Raw genomic sequence first — 9,690 nt, 5'->3', positions numbered from 1 at the left:
GAACACTGCATCCCGCTAAAGGAGCGCGAATAAGGAGCTCAAGACTGGCCCGCTCCCCTCTCCCCATTCAGTGTCACACCAAAGCCCATCGTTGTCCATATCACATACTGAAAATGATTTTATTTTATCCATTTACATTTAACTTGATATAAACTTGTCCGGAAAAGTCAAATAATATGCTTTATATTAGCTCAAACATTTATTTAAGAAACCAAATTCCATAAATAAGCACAGACAATAAGTTAAACATATCACAAATTGACCAGTATGTAACAAGAATGCTTTATCTACACAAAACATCCTATTTCACATGTTTGTTCATTCTTAGAAAGCGCTTCTGTTCTCTGGGTTGGGATTTGACCAGCACATGCAGAAAGAGCTGATTGTGTTTCTCTGTACAAAGTTGGAGGGTTGTAGGTGTCCCCGTGCGCCAGTGGGCGGCTGGCAGGTGGCCGCGAGGCACGAGAACCACAGGACGACCACAAAATAACCAAGGGCACAGAGCATCGAGAAGAGAAACGGAAAAGGAAGCAAACAAACCCCCAGTCCTGAAGGGTCCAGAAAAGAGATGTGACTTCTGCTTTTACAATAGGAAAATCTGCTTACATGTTAATTTTATTCCTCCTTAGAAAGACTTATAAAATGGGTAAAATCACTTTGCTTCATCGCATAACTGTTTTAGTCTACTCCAGCCACCCAGAGCACTGGCATGTTCCTCCTGAGAAACCTCCCCTTCTATACCCTCACACAGTTGTGCTCAAAATAAAAATAAGACAGAAGAAAGCCTTGTTTTGCAAGCCAGTAGAGGGCTGCCAGGGTGTACCCAGAGATGGGCAGGTTGGTGGCAGAGGAAAGAAAGAGGGGCCAGAGCAAGAGTACAGGATGGGTCAAATTCTATCAGTGGGGCCCTCAGATGAGGCTGATGCTTGTCCTCTTTTATGACAAAGTCCCTAACCTTGTGCTGTCCCGTGAACACGTCCGTGTGTGACCGAGGTGCACTGTGGATGCGTGTGCGCGAGTGTGTGTGTCGTGTCTGAGCGTGAGCGAGAGTGAGAGTGTGTGTTTCTGCCCACAAACCAGTCCATTGGTGTCTGATTTCAGATCCTGAGTCGACTCCCTGGTAAGTACAATGGCGGGAAGGATGCTTTCTGCCGGGCGCGGGCGGAGGGCGCGAGGCGGGGACATGGGGACCAGGGGAGGCGCGGGCGGGGGAGCAGGCTCCGCGACCCGGGCTGGCGGGCGGCGGTGCGGCGGGGGTGGGCCAGGCGGGCGAGGGCAGGCCCGCGGGAGCGGGGCGGGGAGGGCCGGGGGCGGAGGACGGCCCGGGGTGGGGAGCGTGGGGTGCGCGGGCTTGGGGGTCGCGCTGCATTAGGTGAAGCTCATGGAGACTGTGTGCTCTAGCGCCTTGCGGCGGAGGGAGGCAATGCTCGTGCCCCGCCACACGTCGCTGCTGTCCGGGGAGCTGCAGAGCTGGGGCGACCCCGACACATTGCTGGGGCCGGGTAGGGAGGCGGGCACCATGCCGGGGAAGGCGGGCTGGTAGAGGTGCGACTGCAGACCGGCGCCGTTGGAGCCTGCCAGGCTGTTGGACAGCCCCATGGAGTTGGGCGGCGGCCCGGCCGCCAGGCTGCACTGCGACAGCGACTGCGCCATGGCCTGCTGCCTGCCCAGCGCCGGTGGCAGCGGCAGCTGCGACACGCCCGGCATTGCGGCCGCCGCCCAGCGGGTGTCGTTGGCGTGGAAGGAGCACAGGCTGTCGCCCATCGCTGCGGCTGCGGCGGCCGCGGCGGAGGGGAACTGAGGCAGGCCTGGCGTGGGCAGCAGCGTGCCGGGCGCGCGGAATACGTTGGTGGTCTTCTTGCGCTTCTTCCACTTGGCGCGCCGGTTCTGGAACCAGACCTGGAGTGGGCAGGCAGGGAACGAGACAGGGCGCCGTTAGCGAGCCAGGCGGCCGCGGGAGGCTGGGGCGGGGGTGCTGCCCACAGCCAGCCCGAGATCCGGGTTCTCCACCGGCTCCTCACCCCCACCCAGCACGCACCCCAAACTACAGAGTAGTCGTACCCCCGGGCGCCCACGCACAGTGCAGTCTCACCGCGGCGTACAGTGCGCACTACATCCTTGCACACCAGCACATTCCGTGCAAGGCACAGATGCACAGGTCTGCAGGCAGGCATGTGTCAAGGCTCGGCCCACAGGTGTACAAATGAAGATAAACGTGCGTACCCAAGTGGCTTAATAGCATGTCTTATAACACTGATGGGTATAGAATTTTCAGAAACGCTGGAAATTTGGAAATTGATAAAGGACCGTGGATGACATAGCCAGTTTCAAAATCGAAAGACAAAGAAAACCCCTAACACCACGGTTGATAGAGCAGAGAGGTTAATATAGTGATCCGTGTGGCCAAGTGAGAGGCACTGAGCTACATTGTTGCTTGGGCCACTAACGTGACTTCTGGTTCCTCCCAGAGCACTTGGTTCTGCTACAACAAGTCTCCTACCCCATTCCCTAACCACTCCTAGGGCATCTTCATCTGGCCTTAAGCGAGTGTGCTACAACCCACTGTTGAGTGCCTTCAAGCCCATTCCTTTCAGTGACTTACTGAGGTCACCAAGTAACAAGGCCTCTAATGCCCTCAAGTCGGCCTCCCCCTTTCATTTATAACCTAAAAGTAAAATTTCGGATCAATACAAATTAAAGCCGATCAAGTTTAAAACTTCCACGAGTTATGAAACAAATTTAATTTTGCTTAAACACCAGATGCCTTTTTCAGGGAGTTGTATTTGATAAAATATACTCCAAATGAAAATAAACTTCCTATTCTTTGGTCTTTAACACAGGCCTAGGAAAATCAGGCCCAATTAGGGGAATTTACCTACAAATGTCAAATTCAGTACCACAGGAAAGGAGTTCTGTCTGGAAGATATAAAATAAGTTGCCTGATCAAAATAACTCCCCCCCCCACACACACAAAACCTTCCCATCTCTACCTATTTGAATTTGATCTTTAAGGAAAAATTTCACCAACGTGCTTACTTGGCAGACTTGCAGTTTAAAATCTAGTCAGCTGAAGGCTTGCTGTGCCTAAATATAAATGGTATGGGACACACCTCAGACACTGATTGAGATTCCCCTTAGAATTTGGGCAACTGCGATTTTACCACTATATTTGTAGTCTAAATGGTGATTCAGGTCCTTTAATCCAGTAATGTTTACAAGCTAAATTATGAGAGTATGGACATCCCTGCTTTCCTTCTCAAAAAGCCAGCCATATGTTCACACTCAAGCAAGCGAAGACGTACTGTCTACCTACCAGCGTGAATGGCATTGCAGTGTAGAATTATCTCTGAGCCTGCCTTGGCCTTCCAGTCTTACCCACACTTCACCTTTTTCTGCTTGCTATCCCATTTCCTGCATTGCTGCCACCCCAGTATTGGCAATGGGTAATGCACCTTGTGCCTTCCTCACTGCAGCCTCAGAGCTGGTGGTGGTGTAGCCAATTAATGAGGCAAACCGGCCTTTGATGGTAGATGGGATCAATGGGGTGGGATTGAGCTGTTAGCAACCTTCTGAGGAGAGATGAAGGAACCACTGTAAGTCCCTTTTGCTGTGCCCACCCAACACTGGAGAGTCGGACAGGATGGCATCCTTAACAGAAAACCATGTGTCCACGTGGTCCCCATGTCTCCCATGCAGCACTGGATATATTTTGAAATGTGTCTTATAAAATTAAGTCCAGTTTCTAACACACTGCAAGTACTAGTGAATCCTAAAATGTGAGGTTGCTTGGAGGGCATGAGGTGGTGGAAGAAGTGGAGAGAGGAACAGAAGAAAGGTGGAAAAAATGCCCAGTAGAATTTCAATAGCAAACATCACTGCCTCAAAGGTTTCTGAATCTAGGATATGCTCAGACACAGGTGGAAAAGAACAGCTGTTAGAGAACTAAATATTATAGAAATAATCGAAAAATTGTGCTTAATTATGTTTGAGGGTTAGTAGTCAAATGATGGCTACACTCTTTTTTTTTTTTAATGTTTCATGGTTTACTGGGGTTGGGGGAAAAAATCTGCATGGGATCTGAGCACCTCCGTTCCAAGCTATGATGCATATGTTTTTAAAATGTGAATGTTTCCACTTGAAAACTAGAGCATGACAGATTAAAATGCAGGCAAAGCCTAAGGGAGATTTTCAGAATGCACAGATGACAACTCCAGGAAATATATTAACCACAGCCACAGGCCAACTTTGTACTCAGTTTGAAATGCAGCCTTTCTTGGAAAATGCTTAATACAACAGTGAGAATCTAATGGAGGTTGGAATCTAAAAATCCACTTTCATGATATCTGCTGTTACAGTAATATAGACATACTGTAAATGTATTTTAAAATATATAGCCCGTTTAATTCCCCAGCTATAAATGGCTCAGAAATAGAGAAAGAGGGGGGAAAGAAAGAATATTACTTTCCCCCCCTCCAAGCAAATGCTTTATGAAGATCTCACTGGAATCCAGCAAATGATTAATGTGAAGATTTGGGAGGAAATCTGGGGAGCTGTATTAAAGCCTAGATCTCAGGTTCATTTCGATCAGCCAGCCGTGAACTCTGGGCCGAATTCATTACACTTTAATAGTGCTGGGAGAGGGAGAAAATGCAATTTCTCATTCCATTAGAAAACTAGAAAATACTCTCAGCTTGTCCCCCTATTAAGATGTGGCAGGTGACAGGGCCATTCTGGGGGACATGGTCAGTGGAATTACACCACATTATTTTTGTTCGTATAAAATATTGAAAGGCAAGCCTGACTGTGCAGAAGTTATTTCACTGATTTGGTTTTTATGTAAATAAAATATTGAAAGTTAATTAATCCGTGCTAGAGACTAATGATTATGCTTATTATATTGCATTTGATCGCATAATTTGCATGATTCTCGCATTGCTGCTTAATAAGCCATTCCAGGTTATAAATAATTCTGAAATTGGTTTCTAATAATGGCATGCTATAAAAGGAATGGTTTTATTGCACTAGCCAGAAAAGGGGAGCAATATCAGATATGGAATTGGCCTCCCTGTGAGTAGAGGTACTTTAATACTTAAAAGTGTGATATATAATAGATATAGATTAAAAATATGAATGTTAGATAATTTAGCCTAGAATCAAAAAGCATCTCTGAAAACATACAGTTGCAATAAATTAAATGTTTAGATCATTCTTAATCAGTGCAGTGGCCCACGTACTGAAAAGAATGTGTGGCAATCTGTTAACCATAAAGAAAACTATGAAGTACTTATCATATACCAACATAAACCAATTATCATTTAATTTGAATTTGGTCAAGGAGCAATAGTACAGTGAATTGTGAAGTAAATACATTTTCCATAAATTATTTTTGCATTACATTACATAATGTTAATCATCTTGAAATGTTAATTAAGAAGGTTATGTTGATCTGATTACTTTTTAAACTATGAAACATTATTTTTAAAAATATTGAAATTGCCATTCTATTAAATTGTTTCTATCAACAGCCTCAAGCTATTATCTTCGGTTGAACATTATTCTAGAACAATTAAAGTACTTTATCTCTTTCTTCTCCCATATTTTTGTGTACTTTTTGCAAATAACTATTTCTATGATATAGTTTATATTTTATTTCATTTACAACTTTCTCCATTAAAAGAATAACTGTCATTAACCTTTGGAAGACCTAATAAAGTTTAATAGACCTCATTTTCTTTTTTCATAAAATCAGTTGTCCAATTATATTTTATTTGTGATTCCAAGTTCTATTTTAATTTGAACTAATTACCAGTCTATCTGGGTTAAGACACAGCATTTAACTCTTTAAAACAAAAATTAATAGTTGTATTTCTCTTGGACAAAAAACAAATTTTGTGAATTTTCAACCTCCAACATTGAACCTACAATTAAGTATTATAATGAGCATAGTATTGGAATTGTATATTTCTATAAAGGATTGAGCTCAAAGCCATGCTTTAAAAGAGGTGAAAGTTTAAAGATTTAAAGGATATTATATATATATATATATATATATATATATATATATATATGCACAATACAGTTAACATTCATTTGGTGTGTAATTTCAGTGCCCCATGGTTCAGGTCTTTCAGAGTTCACTAACAAAACCACCCAGACTTATATTGAATCATTGTAGTATACCCTGAATATTCCTTAATTAATTTTAAGTTCCCAGTGATATTCATTTACTATTAGAACAGAAGATTTCATTACTTTTCCCTGTATAGACTATCTTTAAGATGTCAAGTGAAAATGGAAATATTCAACACTGTGATTATGGACACCCTCGTTGTTCACTTTTTAGATCAAGTGTAAAGTAACTGAGATCTTTACAGTTAATTTATAAAAGCAGGTGGCACTGGTTTAATGTACTCGTTAGACTGACACTCAGGATGTGGGACTGAAAATACCATTGTCCCAAGTCAGAGGACATTTTCAGCACCCTGGATAGTTCAAAAACAAAGTGCGTTTAGCATTTCACTCCCAGGCACGCATCCGTAAAATATTTGATGTTGTTTTAGTTCTTTAGAAACCGTAAAAAAATCTGGAGTTAATCAGGCTTATTATTTTATTCCTTAATTTTCAGAAAAGTTATACATCTGATTCTCTAGATACACTGTATATAATTTACAACGTGGAGGGTGGTTCGGTTCAAATAAGGGGTTAAGACTGATTTGTCTACTGCCAATCAGCCTTTTCCACCCTAAATGTTCGTTCTTTGGGTCGGCTATCTACAATAGAAAATCTTCGTTTTTCCACCCTTCCCCTCCCTCCCAGTTTCCTTGGGGGAATCTAAAAGATTACAGACGAACAAACAAAAAATCCAGGGCTCACAGGCTTCGAGGATCTCCAGGCCTGCGCACTGGTAGACTACCAAAGTGCAAACCTCTTGCAAACATCAAAGGGGTATTTCGTCTAAGAGTGGCAAGAGAATAATATTTAGGAAAATAAAGTCACGGGGAGAAATGGTGATGTAGCTTTTTTAAAGGAGCTCATTTCGCCTCGTTTCCTCTCGTTTCGTTTTCTGTACGATTGTTGTGTTCCCCCTTTTACCCAAATGCTTCACACAAGCTCATTAGGGACAATAAAATACTTGTCAATACTGTGAACTGGAGTGGAGGAGCGCGCCGGGCCCAGTCGCCTCCCTCGGAGTAGCGGAGTTGTCTCTGGAGAGGAGTCGGACGGGTGGCGCCCAACAATTCGGACTTCGCTGTGAGGAGTTTCGACGGGGTTGTGGCTACACTGGTGGGAAATTGGCCTTGAGTGGCCACTGGGGTATGGCGATCGGGCCTAGTGTCTGGGCAGAAAAACAGCTAGCTCAACCCTGGAGTGCAAAAGTGCCCGGAGCGCAGCCAGGTTCCCGGGAGGGCAGAGAAATACCCGGCTCCCTTCGCACAAATACTCCCGCCTCCTCCTCGCCTTGCATACCTGCACTCGGGACTCGGTCAGCCCGATGCGCAGCGCCAGCTCCTCGCGCATGAAGATGTCGGGGTAGTGGGTCTTGGCGAAGCTCCTCTCCAACTCGTTGAGCTGTGCGGGGGTGAAGCGCGTCCGGTGGCGCTTCTGCTTCTGCTGGCCCTGTTGCTGGCCGGCTTGGCTGGGGTTCGGGCCGCCCTGGGGCCCGGGCTGCTTGTCCGGGTCTTTGGCGCTCACCGCCAGCGAAGCCGGGGTGGACCCCACGGTGGTGATGTCCTCCCCGGGCAGCAGAGTGGCTCCCTCGACTGGGTCCGAGTTGGGCGCCAGGTCCCCCGGATGGCCCCCGGGGTCGGAGCCCCCCACGCCCAGCCTACACTTCACCGCCTCCCGGTGGCCCAGCAGCTCGGCGGCATCTTTCATACCTGAGGAGGCAAGGGGGTCGTGATCATTACTGAGATGCTATCTTCCCCGCGTGGTCCTCCTCCTTCAGCCCCATCCTCGGCTTTCTCCGCACCCACGCTCGCCCCAAGGACGAAACTACCGGGGCGCAAGGCCGGCTTCCCCGGGATTCGGACAGCCACGCCACAGCAACACCTCCTGGTCCATTCCCCTCTCTCCGCAACGGGCTCCGGTAAGAAACAAGCACAGGCTTTCTTTTCTCCCGCAATAAAACACTCTCAGGCTCAGCAATAAAAGATGCCTCCGATGCCCTTTCAAAGCCTGTACCCCCGACGCCCCCAGAAAATCGAAAACAAATCCTTAGACCCGAGGGGTGGAAGAAAAGAAAGAAAATTAAACGCTTCCTCCGCCGCGGCCCCACCTGAACTTAGGCAGACTGCCGAACTCTGCCTCTGTCCGGATTTCCTTTCACTTTAGAAGATGAATAAGTCTCCAAACCTTACACCCCCCCCCCAAATCAACCCAAATCAGCTCCGCCTCCCCCTCAATTCAGAGAAAGTGGGAAATGGAGTCACATCCATCACTGAAGATTCCCAAACCGGAAACCCTGAGCCCAGATGGTATTAAAGAAACTCCCCGTAAACTCCATAGACAAAACAGCAAGTCAGACTTGAGAAGATTCAACTTTTCTTTCAGTAGAAATACAAGGCGCATTCTGCTCAGCCATTGGAAAGGCCGAGTCCCTTGCAGAAGGTAGCGTTGCCTGTGAGGATGAATTGAGCTTTTCTCCTTCTCAACCAGCACACTTAGCAAATCCGCCCCGATGGGAGCAGCTCCTCCTTCACGCCACCTTCTTTTTAAAACAAATTCAACCTTACTTAGACGAGGAGGAGAGAAGCAGGTGATGGGGAGAGAGAAAAAGAAGGGAAGAAAGAGAAGAAGGAAATCCCAAATCAAAGCGAACGTGAGAGAAAAAGAAAAAGAAACATCTCTAAACAAATTATCACACGGCAGATCGCCTTTCAGAAGAAAAAAAAAATAAAGGGGAGGGGGGAGAAAAGATGAGAAAAACAAAAAGTAGCAACATTCCCTAACTCCTTTTCCAGTTCTACATATTCCATAGATTTTTTTTAAAGAGGATGTTAAATCAAATTAAACTTTAATACAGCACAATTACTTTTAAAGAAATTAGTCCATTTAGGGCGCATTAAGGTAAAATAAGGAACAAATTGACAATTTCCTGCCCCGGCTTCTCCTGCTTGCCGGGGCACGAGGCGCGCACTCACCTAGCCTGGCGTCCAGGAGGTCGGCGTGAGACAGCATCGCGCACCGCTCCAGGGCGAAAGCTGTTCCCCCCCAAATTTTAGCGGCTTTAAGTTATTTAAAATAGATATAAGCTATAAGCTATACGATATAGATATATATAGATCACCTAAATGAAAGAAAATTCGGTTTGTGGTTAAAAAGGGGGCTTCTTGCATTATAATGTCCTTTAGAGAGACGGGGAGGTGCTTAACAGTTGAATGAACCCGTGAGCAGCTCGGCGAGGGGACCAATCAGGAGGGCAGCCTGCAAATGTCAGCGCCGGGAGAGTCCCCCACTCCGCCCGCCCGCGCGCCCGCCCGCCCGCCCGGAGGAGGCGGCGGCCGAAGCCCTAGCAGCCTCAGCCCGGGGAGCAGCGGAGCAGCGGTGCCGCCTCGGCCTCCGGGCGTGCCTGTCAGTGCCTCCCTGGGCTCCTCTCAGGCACACTCTCCTTTCTCCTGGTCCTGCCCTGCCCACTTCCCGGGCGCAGCGCCGGCTCTCAGAGCTGGACTCTTCCAGGAGCAGGGCTAGGGC

At 46.9% G+C, this 9,690-nt stretch overlaps 1 protein-coding gene across 1 annotated transcript; it reads right to left on the bottom strand.

Moving 5' to 3' along the window:
* Window positions 1–1,299: 1,299 nt before the first annotated feature.
* On the bottom strand, window positions 1,300–9,406 carry Otp (orthopedia homeobox). Its single transcript, XM_004870186.2, has 3 exons — window positions 9,141–9,406; window positions 7,468–7,877; window positions 1,300–1,899 (listed from the first exon to the last, which is right to left on the bottom strand). Exons 1-3 carry the CDS (start codon window positions 9,175–9,177, stop codon window positions 1,369–1,371), a joined length of 978 nt encoding a protein of 325 aa, XP_004870243.1. The 5' UTR covers window positions 9,178–9,406; the 3' UTR covers window positions 1,300–1,368.
* Between the last annotated feature and the right edge of the window lie 284 nt (window positions 9,407–9,690).

This window comes from Heterocephalus glaber, unplaced genomic scaffold, assembly GCF_053883595.1.
Source record: "Heterocephalus glaber isolate CG9 unplaced genomic scaffold, H.glaber_assembly_v1.0 deba00001757, whole genome shotgun sequence".
In the NCBI taxonomy this organism is placed as follows: domain Eukaryota; kingdom Metazoa; phylum Chordata; class Mammalia; order Rodentia; family Bathyergidae; genus Heterocephalus; species Heterocephalus glaber.
Note: the sequence above shows the minus strand (reverse complement) of the source record. Positions and strands in the feature narration are given on the sequence as shown.

Bases quoted from the DNA above. Each gene is read 5' to 3' on its own strand.
- Otp (XM_004870186.2), bottom strand. From the start codon at position 9,177: ATGCTGTCTCACGCCGACCTCCTGGACGCCAGGCTAG. The intron at 7,878-9,140 runs GTGAGTGCGCGC...TTGCCTCCTCAG, and splicing joins CCTCCTGGACGCCAGGCTAG to GTATGAAAGATGCCGCCGAG. The intron at 1,900-7,467 runs GTATGCAAGGCG...TGCCCACTCCAG, and splicing joins TGACCGAGTCCCGAGTGCAG to GTCTGGTTCCAGAACCGGCG.